The sequence below is a fragment of the Engystomops pustulosus genome, chromosome 1, assembly GCF_040894005.1.
Source record: "Engystomops pustulosus chromosome 1, aEngPut4.maternal, whole genome shotgun sequence".
Taxonomy (NCBI): Eukaryota; Metazoa; Chordata; class Amphibia; order Anura; family Leptodactylidae; genus Engystomops; species Engystomops pustulosus.
Window position 1 is genome coordinate 187,723,466 of NC_092411.1, and position 17,213 is coordinate 187,740,678.

A 17,213-nucleotide genomic window follows, 5' to 3' on the forward strand; every position below is an offset into this window, starting at 1 on the left:
TAACTGGGGCACATATACTAAGATGCCTGTGAAGTGTGCAGAGGGCGCCAGATTCATGATTTCTGGTGCCCGTTCTTCATGAATCTGGCGCCCTCTATACTTCTACAATGGAGTGCACCCCTTTTTTTGGTGTACTTTTAACATGGGGCATGTGACACACTTCTGTCAGACTCTGCAGGTTAAATCTGGCGCCCGGTCCGACTGAGCAGCGTAGCGCCCCCTTGAGTGGAGAAATTTGTGTTGCATGAAGAATAATGAGGCCGTGACACAAAAGAGTGGCCTGCAACCAAAATATGTGTCTCGGACACTTTTTAAATACCTGTGCGAGCAATTTGCAATAGAAAGTACGTGCAAAGTCTGACATACATAATACATAAATGATAAAACACAATGCACTCACCCCCTGTTCCCACACACGTCGGGCAGCATTCTCCAGGAGCGACAGTCTCAATTTCTCCTTCTTTGCAGCTTGCCGGATGACAGGGCTTAGAGGCACATGATACCTTTCCATGCATACATGTGCACAGAATGCATTTTGAGGGAGCCCACTGGGTGCCATGCTGTAAATGAAAAATAAGGAGATTTGGCTAATTACATTGTACATTGTTATTAACTTCTTATCATGGCACAATATGCACAATTTCATAATTTTTAACTTGCTTTTATTTCATGGAGTACCAAAAGTCTGTTTTCTCTCCATTCGGTCTCTGCAGCAAACGCTTAGCAGGTTTTATAGTATTATAAAAATATGGATGCCTTCTTCCATAAACATTACCACACCAGTTCTCAGTTTCTTTATGGTATTACAGCTCTGCCCCATTTTCTCATCAGAGATACAATACTAGACTTGCGGATAGTACAGCTTTCTAGCAGAAATTCAACATATTAAATAAACTTAAGACAAAGATGCATACAATCCAGCACACAAAATGTCCTTAACTTCAACCTAGTAATATACAATGAATAAAGTGGTTTATGGGTGTTTCTACAAACAAAGTCAATGCTGTATGCTCAAAGTTTCCAATACAACACAGACAGCCACTCCACATTCAAGTTGGATTATTTTTTTACTAGGGCTTGACTACCATGATTTCATGAGCTGATGTGTTTCTACCATTAATGGTACAGTTTGACATTGTGGCACTAATCTTTGCTGGGTGTGATGCTCTGCATGTAAAAAGACTACACCTTTAAGAAATGGTCATGATATTGGGGCTCTGGTTGTGGAGGGTCCCAAATGTGTGATGGCTAAACCCCCTAAGTATTGAAGAGCAAATACATTAATTACTTTTTAAAGTAAAAGTACCAGGCCAGGCAGTTAATAAGCCATCTGGAAGCAAGGGTTAATACTGCTTTGTGATAATTAACAGTGGCCTTTAGTTTCTATCACAATTTGTGTGCTATGCTTCTATCGCAAGAGAGAAGGTTACGTTTGCAGTCACCTTACCCTTTCATTAAATTGGATACACTTTCCCTGACAGTAGGATTAATGGCCCTTGTGCTACGCCTTCCTAACGCTGCAGCATAGAGACCTTAACAGCATGAGGATGCCATTCACAGCAGTGATTAGGGTTGTCTCCATGACCTGTATGGCATCCTCAGCAGTGCAGTGCTGGGTTCCCAGCCTCACAGCTTCTGGGCCAAAATGTTCATCTAGCAATAGGTCATGTGGAAATAATGACCCTAACCTGCAATGATCTGGTCTGTACGTGTCAGATAAACAAGGGTGCTTCCATTGGCTTCTGATTGGTAATTATAATTACTGGTACCATTAAAATAACACATTATGATTAAACAACCATTTATTACATTTTCCCCTTTTTACAAGAAGGAGTAATTTGGGTTGAAGTCAACATGACTTAGAAAACAAAGCAAAAAGAGTTACTCATACACACTTAAATAAGTAGTGGATGTCAAGTGACCTTTAAATTTAAAGTTGTTGTGCTTGAAATTCCCAAATATTCCATTCCAATTTTTACTACATTCATGCAAGCAACTATATTTACAAAATTTAACGATTTTGAGTAAACCCCCTACTTTTTAGAGAAATGACCAACACAACCCTACAAAGACCTTATATTCCAAAATCTAAAAAGACTCCACATGACCAATAACTACTCTACAATAGACATAATGTAAATGAGACATACTGGGCACTAACACCATCCCTTATCTTTTTGGGAAAAGTTCCTTAATAATAGTCACCAAACATACTTGACCTTCAGGGTTACAGAATGGGTCAAATAGCCTCTCCTACCTGCCTTAAATGCTCCGCTTAGAACGTGAATGTAATGGGGGGGACTAAGTATAGGGAAGAAAAACAGTACAGTGAGCCAAAAACATCAGCTCTCCAAAAGGCCCTGTCTGCTCACTAGAAAAAACCCTAAAGGGAGGCAAGTAACTGGGCGCTAGTCCATCCCTACAAAAAAGTGCAAACATGTAACTAGACACACAAACAAGAAAGAACGCTCAGCAAGCCAGGTCACAACAAAGATAACGATAAAAACCTAAATTGCAGAAGAAGAGTAGTGTGAACAATAGCCTAAATCAAAACACCAGAAAAACAGAATACAAAGTCAAAGTAATATGGTATGAAACTAGCGAAGCAGAACTTTAACCTCTTAATGACAGCCGTATCGTGTTTTCACAGCAACCATTGAGGGTACTTCTTCTGACATGCTGCCCCTCTACGTTGGCTCGACAGAAGACGACTGCGGGACATCAGGTCAAGAAAGTGCTGGTATCAAGCTGTGTCAAGATTTAACCAAAACTAATACACAGGATTAGCAAAAAAATAGTGTGTACCCCGAGGCAGCCTGGTATTCTGTTTGTCGGGTTCTGCCTCCTGCAGCGTTACTTACATTACACACTGCAATAGCTGTGTTTTGCAATTTGTAAGAGTTTGAACAAGTGTGGAGTGGAAACAGAGTGGAAATCTGCACTTTACAGCTGGGTCCATTGCAGAACATTTGCTACAGAAATTCTGTGTTGCTCCCCACAAAAATCTGCCAACATTATATTAAATACATCCAAGCCAAAGGAACTAAAACAAAAAGGTTTTATTCTTTATATTAATATTTATTCTTTCAACAGTGGTACTTATAACAGTGGCTTCTTAGATTAATGATGTATGAATAATTCACAAAAATTGTGAGAATAAGGGCTTATTCTTTCCATTACTTTTAAGGACAGAATCCTGACCCTTTAATTTCTATGTGTTTTTTCACTGGGAAAAAAAATTTAGAGCAATTTTTTCATGTTTTTAAATCACAAATGACAATAGAAGTCTGTGGGTCTGCAAAAAATTATGATACCTGTGTTCAGTTGTTTTTTTAAACTACTGATGATGCTCAGGAACCAAGAGTTTTGCCTTCAAATTAATTTAAACCATGCAGGTTTTTTTGTGGACATGAAGAAAAATCTTAATTCATAATAAAATAAAAATAATGGACATAAAATTTAATGATAGTTAATAGCAAAGATATAAACAAAAAAGTGTTCTACAATTCGGTAGGTCGATTTACAGGCACCAAGTACAGACGATCATAAATTACTCTGTTGGCACATACATCAGTGAGGTCCATTGACATTCTGATGACAATTACAGATGCCATGAAGAAGTGTTTCTCCCTTAATGTCTTACTACTCACAACCTACTCTAACAGTCTGCACTGTCTCATCCTGTCTGTGTTCCTCACCTGCCTGAGGCTGCGATGTATAATTCACAACTCGTGCCATTACGACCAATTCATGCATTTCACACTAACTCATCCTGAGCAAATAACAAATTGCTAACAGATGTTGTTCTTTACAATAGATAACATGAATCAAAATTGAAAAACAGCATGTAACAAATTGCAAGAACCAGCTATTTATTATCTGTATATAATACATCAATTGTAATCATCAGAAATCCACCTTTTAAGGTAGGTTCCTATTAACCTAAGCCATATTCTCTCTTTACATAATCATATAATGCTTTCTAAAATAAGATAAACTTTACCTAATATGCAAATATTTCAGAGAGGCTACTGGGGCATTGAGTAGCCTCTCCGGGGTGTGGGAGCAAAGGCTACTGAACGCCCCAGTAGACACACTGGAAAATTTGCATAATAGGTAGATAAAGTATAGTTTAGATTAAAAAGCATTGTTGGATTAGGTAACGATTAGGTCTTAGTAGTTTATACGAACCGACAGTAAAATCTTACAGTAATAGTTTGATTTTTGATGGTAGGTGTAATGTAAGCTCAGCAACTTCTGGTACATGCAACAGTCAGTTATTATAGGGTCAAGTCCACACTTGATATTATATTGACATCTACCCAATGTACTTTTTAATAGTAATGCACGTGAAGGGAGCGGAAGAAGTGCAGCGCCTGGGCAGTGTCTGTGTATGTTGCAGTGCCCACTGTGTATAGAAGTGAACAGTGTGTGCAGCAGTGGTGAGTGTGTTCCTATTTCTGTTTGTGTGTGTATAGCTGATCTGTGTGTTTAAATGTATGGATGTAGCAGCGCTGTGTGTGCTGTGCTTAATGCGACCAATGGGGATATTTTAAAATGGTTTAAAATATATTTTTCCTTTTTTGGAAATCTAAATCTGTGGTGTGTCTTATAGTAAGGAGCTCTTATAGTCCAAAAAATACGGTATATATTTGGTATCCCCATGATCATACCGACCCAAAGAATAAAGGGGACAAGTCATTTGGGGCACACAGTGAAAGCTGCGAAATCCAAGCCCACAAGAAAATGGCACAAATCAATTTTTTCACCAATTTTTTTTTTGTTTTTTTGCCTGCTTCCCAGGGAACAAAAATTGAAAACACAACATTGAGAAAACCAAGTCGTTATGAGGTTAAAGTAAATCGATCATTAAAATCAAGCAATGCAAACAGCCTCCTTTCTTCTAAAATCAACTACTGAACCAGAAGGGCATTTGGGGACGCTACCAGAGCCCCTGCATGTTGTAGTTTCACAAGTTGTTACAGTGTGCAAGGAGCACTCCCCCTCCCTCTGAGTGCTGAAACTTCCTCTGCAGCAACAAGATTACAGTAGTTAGTGTCCCTTAAGTATGCTTTAAAGGAAATCTTTCAATGGGTTTGACCATACAAAGCTGCAGACACAGTTAGGTAGCAGCCATACAGATCTGTGTAGCCATACTTTTGTGTTGTTGTTGGTGAGAGAATTGTGAAAAATGAATTTATAATAGAGCTCTAAGGCTTTTGCAAGGGCTCTGGACAGGTCTATCAGCCTGAAGAGCTCTGTGCTGTGCTGCTACATGCCGCCCCCCTCTCAAATAAGAGTAAAAGCTTTGCTTGGATACTTAGATAAGTTATTCAGAGGTGAGGGGGGTGGAACAGTTCATTGCTAAGAGCAGAAATCTCTTCAGAAACGCTGTACATCTGGATTAAAAACACTTTTGACAGTCCTGCTGATTCACACAAAGATATGGTTACACAGCTCTGCAGGGTCTATACTGTCTGCATTTCATCATGACCATAACCGATAACCGATTCGCTTTAACGCATATTTCACCACTGTGGCAGTATGGATCAACTGTAGAACCGAACAGTAATTATGATAAGACTTCGGTGTTGATGTTTTGCAGGGAATCAAGGACTCCTTGCACCACATATAAATGATACAAGGTGTCCCATCCTGGACACTGTGGTATGTCTGTGTCTGTCCATGATATGTGAATCTCCCAGTAGGCTGGTATCACACAAGTGCAGCAGGCACATACAGCGACTTTACTGAATAAACTCGCTTGTGTGAAACAAACACATGCGCTTACTGTGAGTGAAATTTTAATAATCAAAATTATTTCCGCCAAAGTGCTCGGACTCCGACAATAAGCATGTAATTTAATTTGACTGCTGATGTGACCTTGGTTGCATTCAGAAGCCGGTAATGGATGTGTATTATTATAAGGTCCGAATTACAGCAGCATATTCCATGCTGACCACATGTCAGATTCTTCTAGTTCAGAATCTGAAGCTGTAATACAGACTACACAATACAGAGGCTTAACAGCCAAATGAATGTGGCCTTCTAGAAAAATGATCTCATCGGTGCTTGACATAAAAGACTACAATTAGCTCACTTACCCCAGGCACTGATTTATCAGTTATGAACAATATCATAAAATAAACAATATGTCCTAAAGATGAAACAATACTTACAGCATGCTCCTTCCCTTCATGTCGACAAAAGCCTTCAGATCTTGAAGCACATTCAGGGCAGCATTTATTAGGATCTATTCGAAAAACTTCTCCCTGAATAATAAACAGCAATATATTAGCTTTATATATATTTACCCTAGTCAAAGAGATCTGCAAAAATATAAATTTCTTTAGACTTGTCTCATTGCTACAGAAAGTTTCAGATAAAATGCATTATTGAACAAATGTACCAAGATGAGTGATGACGTGAAGTACTAAGTACTACACATAGGAATTGCAACACCATACAATATCTGTTAATGAATACATTTTGAGGCTCACTTTATAGCTCACCTGATAGCAATTGTGCTGTGCTGTCGTAAGTACCTGGGCACTTAAAGAAACTTGTCATCAGCAATTGGCCTGAAAAACCACTACCAGTACAGGCGGTCAACTAGTGTCAATAACACCCAACTTACAGACGACCCCTAGTTACAAACGGACCTCTATATGTTGGTAATTGATTGTACTTTAGTTCTAGGCTACAATGATCAGCTGTGAGAGTTATTAAAGGTGTCCGATATTAAGATTTATTGTTAATCCCGGTTCTTCTGACAACTCAACATTTTTAAAATCCAATTTACACAGAGATCAAAAACAATTCTGACTGGGGTTACAATTATAAAATATACAGTTCCGACTTACAAACAAATTCAACAGCATGCATACTGTCAAGCAATGTAAGACATTGTAGTTTTTGTTTCTTTCATGGCCCGGTATTGTGGCTTCATCCAGAAAATTAACGTTGAAGTGAGATGTAAATTCTTTGTATAAAGTCCTGTGATTAACATTGTGCATCTGAGTTCAGGAGACCTGGTTAGTGATGTCATTGGATGCAGGACCATCAATTACAATGAAGGGTGTTCTGAGGCGGGGAACACTTGACTTCAGTGATAAGGTGTTCAGCTGCTTAGAAACATACTGGTAATGGTTTATTATGTCAATTTCCAATGACAGGTTCCAATGACAGAACGTAAAGGGAACCCGTCACCACCCGTTTTCACAAATACAGCTAGTGATAGGTTCCCATAGCACCCTATTAACTAATAGACACTCTTCTTTTAGATAAAAATGGTTTCCCTTTGATCCCCATAAATCAACGTTATTTTATTTTACCTGGTATCAGAGAGGGCATGTGGTGCTCAGCTGGCCCCTCACATCTACTCCTCCCCATTGCAACGTTTACCCCATGTATGTATCTGAGCACAAGGTTGGACCGAGAGCCCACCAGTGAAAGTGGTTCTGCACATTGGTCCTGCACAACAGTAACGTTGAACTGTGTTCATATTATATATACAGTATATCGCTATGATAAAGATGAAAGGTGTCCAATCCTTTGTCCTGGATTCACAGACTGACCATGGACATGTCTTATTAGCCTAAGGGTGCAGTAACACATGGCGTTCAATGCATGCATTTTAAAATAAAATGCAATATCTGAAGAGAGATTTGCCTACTTAAATTGATGTAAAAATTTGCGTTATTAATGGGATGTTAACACACATGTTAAAATGATGTTAACATACCTTATACACTTGTTAACTTTGTGTTCACACATTTGTTAACACATGTGTTAATGGTTGCTTTTTGTAAATGCAAATGGTAACATAAATTTAATTAGGCAAATCTCCCACGGACCGTTGTCTCAGGAGCTTGTTTGTCATGTTTGACAGAACGAAAAGGTTGGGTATCAACAGCAATGTTATTAGGAAAATCTGCTCTACACAGCTGTTGTAGTGCGAGTCAAAACATATTGTAAGTATGAGGCTATGTTCACATGTTTCTTTCTTATGTGTTTTGACTGCACAAGAAAATGCAATAGGTGTGGGGGGCTTTGCTGGAACACATATGTGTTTCCACTAAAATCACTATATACAGCTGCATACTGCAGAATATGGTAGGTACAACACCCCCTTTCAGTCTGTAACTACAGTAAAAAATAGACATGCATATGATCTGGCTCCAAGACATCTACATATATTTATTTTAAAAATCCAAATCTTTCTTTGCTTCTTAGCGTATAGAAAAGTTCACACGGAGTCAACATGACAGATAAAAGATGAATTTCCTACGCGTTTCGGGTAGACACTCTTTACAACATTAATGGCTGAATAAGGGTAGAGTGTCTACCCGAAAAACGCGTAGGAGATTCATCTTATATCTGTCATTGCTAAGACGCAAACAAAGATTTGGATTTTTTAAAGAAACGTACCGTAAGTGGATTTTTATGTCTTGGAGCCGGGTCGTATGTATGTCTGTGAACCAACTCCAAAGGAAGCTGGAGGAACCATGCTCGACTAATCCACGTGGGAATAATTTACTCCACGTGAGCGGTCTTAAAAAATTGTTGTGGACTTTGTTACAGTAAAAAAATCAAAATTTCAAATCACCCCTCCTTTCCATAGAAATGTATCAAAATATAATGCCGGTTATTTCCGGCAGTGAACCACATGACAGAAAATAGCCCCCGAATGTCTGAAACGTCACTTTTCCGCCAAATTGCAACACACTAAAATTAAATATGAAGTCAGAAAAAGGTCGTACAGTCCACAAAACATTGATACCACCATCACGTTCTGCAAAAAATGACACAGCTACTTACAATTATGAAAAAGTTATTAACGTCAGAAGCTTAAGAAACAAAGAACAATCTTTTGTACCAAAGGTTTTAAATGTTATAAATCTTTCGAAGGCCAATAAAACCTATATATAATTGATATTATTGTGATCGTAGCAACCCAAAAAATTGAGGAAGGTGTTATTTGGAGCACACAGCGAAAGCCAAAAATACAGAGACCACAGGAGGGTTGCGTAAATGTGTTTTAGGGGCCTCTACTCGGGTCAACGTATACTCGAGTACATACGATAATTGATAATGCAGTGCTGTGAATGGACAATATGGAGAGTTGCTGACAACTCATATTAGATGAATAATATCATTAGGCTACAGCCATCTCTTATAACAAATCAAGACAACATTTTTGACATACCGTATATACTCGAGTATAAGCCGACCTGAGTATAAGCCGAGACCCCCAATTTCAACACAAAAACTGGGAAAACCTATTGACTCGAGTATAAGCCGAGGGTGGGAAATGCATTGGTTACAGCCTCCCAGTATATAGTCTGCCAGCCCCTGTAGCATACAGCCTACCCAACCCCTGTAGCATGCAGCCTGCCCAGCCCCTGTAGTAGGAAAAAAAATAACACTGTTCTCATCTTTCCGACGTCCCCCATAGGTCCTCTTCTGTCTCAGACTGTCTCAGACAGAAGAGGACCTATGGGTGACGTCAGAAAGGTGAGTTTTGTCTTTGCTTTTGGTTGACTCGAGTATAAGCCGAGTTAGGGTTTTTGAGCACAAATTTTGTGCTGAAAAACTAGGCTTATACTCGAGTATATAAGGTATATTATATATATGCGCGAGTTTAGCCGCAGCGATAATGTCGCCCTCTATCACAATTGATTCCTAAATCTAGTCATTGATTGCAGTGTTTAAAAGGGTGTTCCAGAATCTATATATTAAAGATTCATCCATAGGCCATCATTTTTGGACAGGGCTGACAGAACAGTTCAGTTCTCTGGTGGGCCTTGAGCCCCTGCTCTGATAGATGATAAAACTATATGCAGAGGGTAAAACATTTGGAGCAATCAATATAACATTTCTCATCATACCTTTGTAAAATCGCACTGAGGGTCTCTACAAACGGTCTTTTCACACACCACAATATTGTCGTGACAGGTACAATCTTGACAGGATTCAGGCTTCCATTCAGTACTGTTCTGTAATAGAAAACATATAATGTTATGGTGGTGCATTTCAATTGTGTAGATCTAAGGCGTGTTACATAAGACTTTTACAATTGCTGCCATGTATATACAGTACTTAAAATAATTTACAAAACTGTTTGCATTTGTGGAAACCTAACTGTACTTTTTTTTACTTGGACTAATGTACCATAGAACAAGCACATCAGAAGCAGTCACCCAAAGGCATCTGCCAGGAAGGGACACCTAACATATCTCTTTTCCACCCACATGACATACTGGTCATTTGTATCTGGCATCCAGAAATCTATTATTGAGTAGTATATATAAATCTCCCAGAACATAAAAGAACACCACTGTGATATTGTCACCATCCTAGATAACAGATTCCCTTTAACGGACTGTAGAGGACAGGACAGGACCCTAAAATAGTGTCAGCAACAAAAACATACAGTCTAAAGACGAACTAAGGGAGACAGAGTGTATAAGTTTTTTCTCTAATCTTATATGACAACTTTCCACACATACCGTTAAATAACTCAATAGATTATGATTAATAAAAAATCTGACAGATCTGCATCGTGGAATAATGAAATTCAGTATTAAAAATAACCAATGCTCCTCTGTGATGTAAATACCAGGTCCCTATCCTGCACTGTACTCTTGTTTCAAAGCTCCCAGGATTCCTTGTTGTATGCCTGTGATAATGAACAATGGATTCCTGCCAGGAAAGCCTAGAATGATAGAGGCATTATTTCAAATGAAGCTTTTGCCTTCAGCCCTGCTGCAACCTGAACTACATATTTCACCTCACGATCGATACACTTTGATGCCCAAGTGCTTTATGTATATTGAGCGCTCTGTAGCATCAATGTACAGCACATGAGCAATGTTTCATGTACAAATTGGAAATAAATCATGATACATTGTTGTGTTCTGCTTTCAATTGCATTGATTTAATGTATGTAATCCAGGAAACTCTATGAAGTAAATGAGAATTCAGTGGATATGTGTTATTAATATATGTGATCATATGGGTTAAATGAGAACATAATAGATAAGTCATGATAATGACATAACATGACCATAGATTTCATGACTATCATACTAGGGTGCAATAAATAATGGTTTCCTCCGATTGTCTCAGTGTAACATAATTCCTTAATCAGCCTCCTGACGTTTCTTTATATGAAATAGAACACACTATTGTTCCCATTCCCATTCTACACACAGCAGTATCTTTGCACTTTGAAATTGGTGCTGTATTTTCTAAAAAGAAAACCACATTAACCCTAAAGACTAACACTTTATAAAAAATACTATTCCCAGTAATGGTTTCTTCTCCCACTATGATTAGAATCCACTCATTCAGGTTTTAGCAGCTATTCTTTACTGCAAACCTAATGGACTCATGAAAAGTCAATGGTTTCTGTCAGGAACTGTTAGGATCCATTATATAGTGGAACTAATAGAGATGCCCTGGGTTTAGAAGCAACGAAAGCCACTATTGTGACCACGGCTTAGTTTATCATCATTAAACTATTAGACATAAAGTCCCATCAACTGTGAATGCCTGTTCTTCCTTTCTGCATTTGCATTTTTTTGTTGATATTGTTTATAGCTTGATTTGTTTGTGTTGTAAAGAAAACATTAAAACTTTACAATATTTATGTTGCAACAGCTGCAAAACATAATACTTTGAAATACAATGGTCTCTTCTAGCCCATCATATCTAAAATTATAAGCCACATAATCATCAGATGCTGTATCATTGAAATACATTGCCTTATTTTCCCATAGCAACCTTTTACATTGATAATACAGCCTAATGTGCCCCCACAGTGTTCATAGAGTAGGAGGAGCCAAGCAAACTGATATACTATTTTTGTGGGATATCTTCAGAAAAACTTGTGGTTTATTGATGTAATGGTCTGTTCATTCTAGGTTTAGAAGTCCTATAAGTAAGCAGTTATTTATATGTATAAATTATGGTGAATATGTCCCCCAAAAATATAAATCTATCGTCTCAGCTCCTGATGGGTTCCCTTTAAGCATTGCTTTATAGGTATTAATCTTTGCTTAGTTTGTGAAACTTTGTATTGGAAACTTTGTATTGGACAACTGTAATAGTATCAGTTTTGTGCCATTAAATGACATCACTGTCCACCTCAGAAATTGTGTGATAAATAATCCATGCTCCATATTACATAGTTTTATATAACAAACAGGTAACAGATGGATCTAAGGTTTTCCAAGTCTTATAAATCTTGTGGTACCATGTAGACAGAGTTGGCCAATGTAGTACAGTCTCTCTTCTTCTAGACGATTAGTCCATTCTATTATATTCTATCGTAAGCAAAAGATCTGCAGATGAGTCCATGTTTAATTTATAGTAAAGCCATCAGCACAAAATGGAATGAGATAAGAGCACGTACAATTGCGGTAGATTAGTGTGCAGGGGTTTAGATTAATGACTATAATTCACAATCATTACCCTAAAAGCCACAGTACTTTTATAATGTTATAACATACTAGACTTTGTATGTACAGTATATGCGTCCATGCACTTTATGCACTTTTTTCGAGAGATAACCTAATCTGTAGTTCACATTTTAATCATTTTCCTGCAGTTCATGAAAGAAAAAAAGTTTTGCTGAGATTATAAATCTAAACCTACAAATCATACTGCCACCGAGTACAACATTCAGACTCACTCTGGGAACATTGACAACAAACGCTGTGTCAGATAAAATAAACTGTTATCACGTGTAATATGAGCAGGTTATGTAAGTGTAACTGGTTATTAAAATCTAGGTAGGGGTTCTGCAAATAGGAATAGATTCTGAGGTCAAATAGAGTGCCACCACCTATACAGCTATAAGACAGTAGTGCATATTAGAATAAGATGCATACGACTAAGAACAGCTTTATAAAGACATTATATTAGTGTTCTACCTAATTTCATGAACATGTCTCCCCAAGGCACACCGGCTCTAAAACTTTATGTTGTGTACCATAGCTCTCAAATTATGTGTACAATTCTACACAATGAGTGTAGATCCAATTACTGATGGTGGTGAGGAGCAATAACTAAAATGAAAAATATTCTCATATAACTGGAACAGAAGCCTGTGATAGACCTGCAGCTGTCATGAATAACTTTCTTACTCATTTTAGTAATAAAGTGTAACAACGGCCAAAGAGAAAACAAATTTTATTGTCATAAAAAGTGTTGAATTGGTTCTGGGCTCTTATTATAGCCACAAGTAGGCAGTTCCTAGGACAGCAATGACGTGTCACAGCTAAGAAACTAGAATGGAGTGCACTCTAAGCATTAGAGGCTCCATATTACAGCTACAAAACTAGAATGGAGTGAACTCTGATGATTAGAGACTGGCCAAAAAATTGGAGCATGTGAGAGGGGTTTTCCGGGCTTAAAATATTGATGACCCACCTTAAAGTCAGACCTCCTAAGATGAGTGGTTCTGAGCAGCTGATCTCTGTGTAGAGGCTGAACTTAAAGGGTTTGTGCACTTTCAGCAAATAATTGATATGGTTTATGTAACTAAAGGTTATCCCATGTTCCAATATACTTTCTGTATCAATTCCTCATGGTTTTCTAGATCTCTGCTTGCTGTCATTGTATTGAAAGCATTTATGATTACTTCCAGTGAATAGAAATCTGTCCATGTGATTTGATGAAGGTGCAGGTGCACAGCCCGTTACTAACACATAACTCACACTTTAACTCTGTGATAATAACGGCTCGTGCACCTGCCAGTCCATCACAACACTATGGACAAATTTCTATCCTCTAGAAGTAAACATGGAAGCTGTCTATAGTACAACATCAAGCAGAGATCTAGAAAACCATGAGGAATTGATATAGAATTTATATTGGATAACCGGATAACTTTTCCTTACACAAACCATATCAATTATTTGCTGAAAAGGGACAAACCCTTTAAATGGAACCTGTCACCAGGAGACCCATTTTTAGCACTCCCCCAGTCCCCACAGAGCATAGTACATACACTGCCAAAGTGTTTTTGTATTAAAAATTGGTTTTACAGAAAAAAAGATATGTTATATTGTAACTTTCATTAGCATCTGCTGTGTGACTAGGCAGTTGCCCACTGGGAGGAGCTGGAAAGGAGCAGTCCACCCCCCCACCCTTGGGAAACATGTGACCTTTTCAAATATATGAATAACTCCCCACACTCGGGATTGGCTGTAGAGGAGCAGGGGGCGTCGCTAAGCCAAGTGATGGGTGTTTTCATATATTTGAAAAGGTCACATGGAGTAGCTGTTCCCCAAGGGTGGGGGGGAACTGCTCCTTTTCAGCCACTCCCATTTGGCAACTGCCTAGTTACACAGCAATTTTTAATACAAAAACACTTTGGCAGCGTATGTACTATTCTCTGTGGGGACTGGGGGAGTGCTAAAAATGGGTCTCCTGGTGACAGGTTCCCTTTAATGAATGCTGCTTGCTCTCATTGAAATGAAAGGTCGATGTTCTGCAGTTACCTGGTCTGACCACTTATCTTTTACTTTAAAGAGAGCTGTATCATTACGTAACCAAATAAATTCAGACTAATGTAACTATATCCTAAAAGCTAGCAATAGAAGAACATGAACGAAAAGCCAACAAGGATCCTAGTAAAAAATACATCAATACAGCCATCTTAATGTTCTCAATGCCTTTCATTTTGGCTCATGGACAGTACAAAATGTAGATGAGGATAGCAGTGATTCTTTTTACTTAGCAATACAGCAGGTACAGTGACAGAGAACTGACGTTAGCCTTGAAGTTATTGTACATTGTAATGTGAGCCCAGAAGCTGCTGGAGGTGAAGATTAATAGTGCAGCTTTAGAATGAGAGCAGGGAAAGTTGCAGTAGAAATACACTGAACCCCTGGGCTCATCCTTAATTCATCCTTCCGCTTTCTTCTTCCACATTGACACAGTTTAGATGAAAGATTGAAAAAAAAAAGTAAATAAATAAAAATCTGTGTTCTTCTCTCATTATATTTTTATTAATTTGTGAGCATTTTAATGAATGAAGGTAACATGTATACCGTATATACTCGAGTCTAAGCCAACCCCAGTATAAGCCGAGACTAATTTTAACACATAAAACTGGAAAAACCTACTGACTCGAGTATAAGCTGAGGGTGGGAAATGCATTGGTCACAGCCTCCCAGTATATAGCCAGCCAGCCTCCTGTAGTATGTAGCCAGCCAGCCCCCAGTAGTATTGCCAGCCAGCCTCCTGTAGTATGTAGTCAGCCCCCAGTAGTATATAGCATGCCAGCACCCAGTAGTATACAGCCAGCTCCCAGTAGTATATAGCCAGCCCCCTGTAGTATATAGCCAGCCAGCCCCCTGTAGTATATAGCCAGCCAGCCCCCTGTAGTATATAGCAAGCCAGCCCCCTGTAGTATATAGCAAGCCAGCCCCCTGTAGTATATAGCCAGCCCCCTGTAGTATATAGCCATCCAGCCCCCTTTAGTATATAGCAAGGCAGACCCCTGTAGTATATAGCAAGCCAGACCCCTGTAGCAAATAGCCTGCCAGCCCCTGTAGCATATAGCCAGCCTGCCCCTGTTGTAGAAAACCAGCCGTTGCTGACATCACAGAGTACGCCGGTCGGGCCGTGCGCACAGAGCTGTCACGGTCCTGGCGCCGGCCTGAAGAAAGAAGAGGCGCTGACCATGGAGCGTGCACATGAAGATAGAAGAGGAGCTGCCCGGGCTGTCGGAATGGTGAGTACTGAGTTTATTTATTCTTTTATATACCCGAGTATAAGCTGATTGGGGAATTTTCAGCACAAAAATTGTGCTGAAAAACTCGGCTTATACTCAAGTATATATACGGCATTCAATCTAGTTCATTCCAAGTATGGCATTTTTGTGTATAACCTGTTGCTGCGCACCCACAATGTGCAGGTGAAAAAACCATCATTGAAAATGATACTAATGAGCCAGAAGGGCTTTAGAGGGTATTACCGCAGCCCCTTTCAGTGCACTATATTAAAAAAAAAAACTGACATAAAAATAACATTTTCTGAATTGAACATACAATGTGAAAAACATGAAGATTTATCAGAAGTATCTGAGGACAGATCTGTACTAGCCCATGGCAACCAATCAGAACTCAACTTAAATTTTATATACGCTATGGAGAAATGAAAGCTGAGCTCTGATTGATTTCTAACAGAAGTAGGACATAGTAGTTTGTCACGTTGTAGGAAGTGCCTTAATCATATCTCAACAACAGTTTAGATCCATTCTTCAAAGCCTAATACACACAGTATATGAATCAGTCCAAATCATGCACGCTACAAAAACATGGCGATTTTCCATAATGTAGGTAATCTTCAATTTTTTTTGGCAAGTTGAAAAGACCCAAACATAAACTTAGATTTCTTTGATGTGAGATGCCTGGGAATAATGTGCATATCTGGAACACACTGCAGGGATCTGAGGCTAGCTGCAGCTGCTTGCACGTCTCAATAACATACAGAGTGAGAAATAGCACAGGGTCATAAAGACACTGCTAAGCGTTTAAGATACACTACAAAGTAGCATGTGTTGAAATTGAAGACAGATTAGTGAATGACGCCTAGATTATATAGAAAAATATAAAACAGCTGCCTCATGAAAATGCATTAGTTGTAACCCGTAGTGTCCAGCTAAGGGCCCCTGCACATGAACTTGCAGTGGAAGGGAGTCCTTACATCATAGTGATTTATGACGCAACAGATGTCACCGTGCCAAAGCTGCTGTTCGGTCAACATACAGAGAGTCCCTGAATGATATAATATAATTTCCACGGACCGAGCGCATTTGTGTGCAGATTGTCTAAGACCTTTTTTTTTTTTTTTTTAAAGGATGAAAGCCAACAAGCGGAAGTAATTTCAATAAAATAATAATTTATCTTTAAAAATGTAACCCATCATTTAAATTGTGAAATAGAATGCCATTGCTGTCTGGCAAGTTACAATAACAGTTGCAGAGCTGCAGGGAATTAGACTTCCTCTTTGTTGTGGTATGCTCATGTGCACTAGCTCTATAATAGACATTTCCGAATAAGGTTTGCTGAAATTCTTACACTTACCTGCAGAACCAACCCCATTGAGAGGTATGGGCCATACTTAAAAGCAATTAAAAAGCACTGCATGTGCTAGAGTCCAGCAGCCATCCCTGAGCTCAATGCAACAAAATACAT

General features: G+C 38.7%; 1 protein-coding gene across 1 annotated transcript in view; it reads right to left on the reverse strand.

The window, feature by feature from the left end:
- The window catches only part of FRAS1 (Fraser extracellular matrix complex subunit 1), a 340,675-nt gene that overhangs the window by 210,702 nt on the left and 112,760 nt on the right, over window positions 1–17,213 (reverse strand). The window contains exons 3-5 of the mRNA XM_072115515.1: window positions 9,891–9,998; window positions 6,180–6,272; window positions 401–560 (exon numbers count right to left, since the gene is read on the reverse strand). Of these exons, the coding sequence (XP_071971616.1) occupies window positions 401–560; window positions 6,180–6,272; window positions 9,891–9,998 (361 nt within the window). The remainder of the gene's footprint in view (window positions 1–400; window positions 561–6,179; window positions 6,273–9,890; window positions 9,999–17,213) is intronic.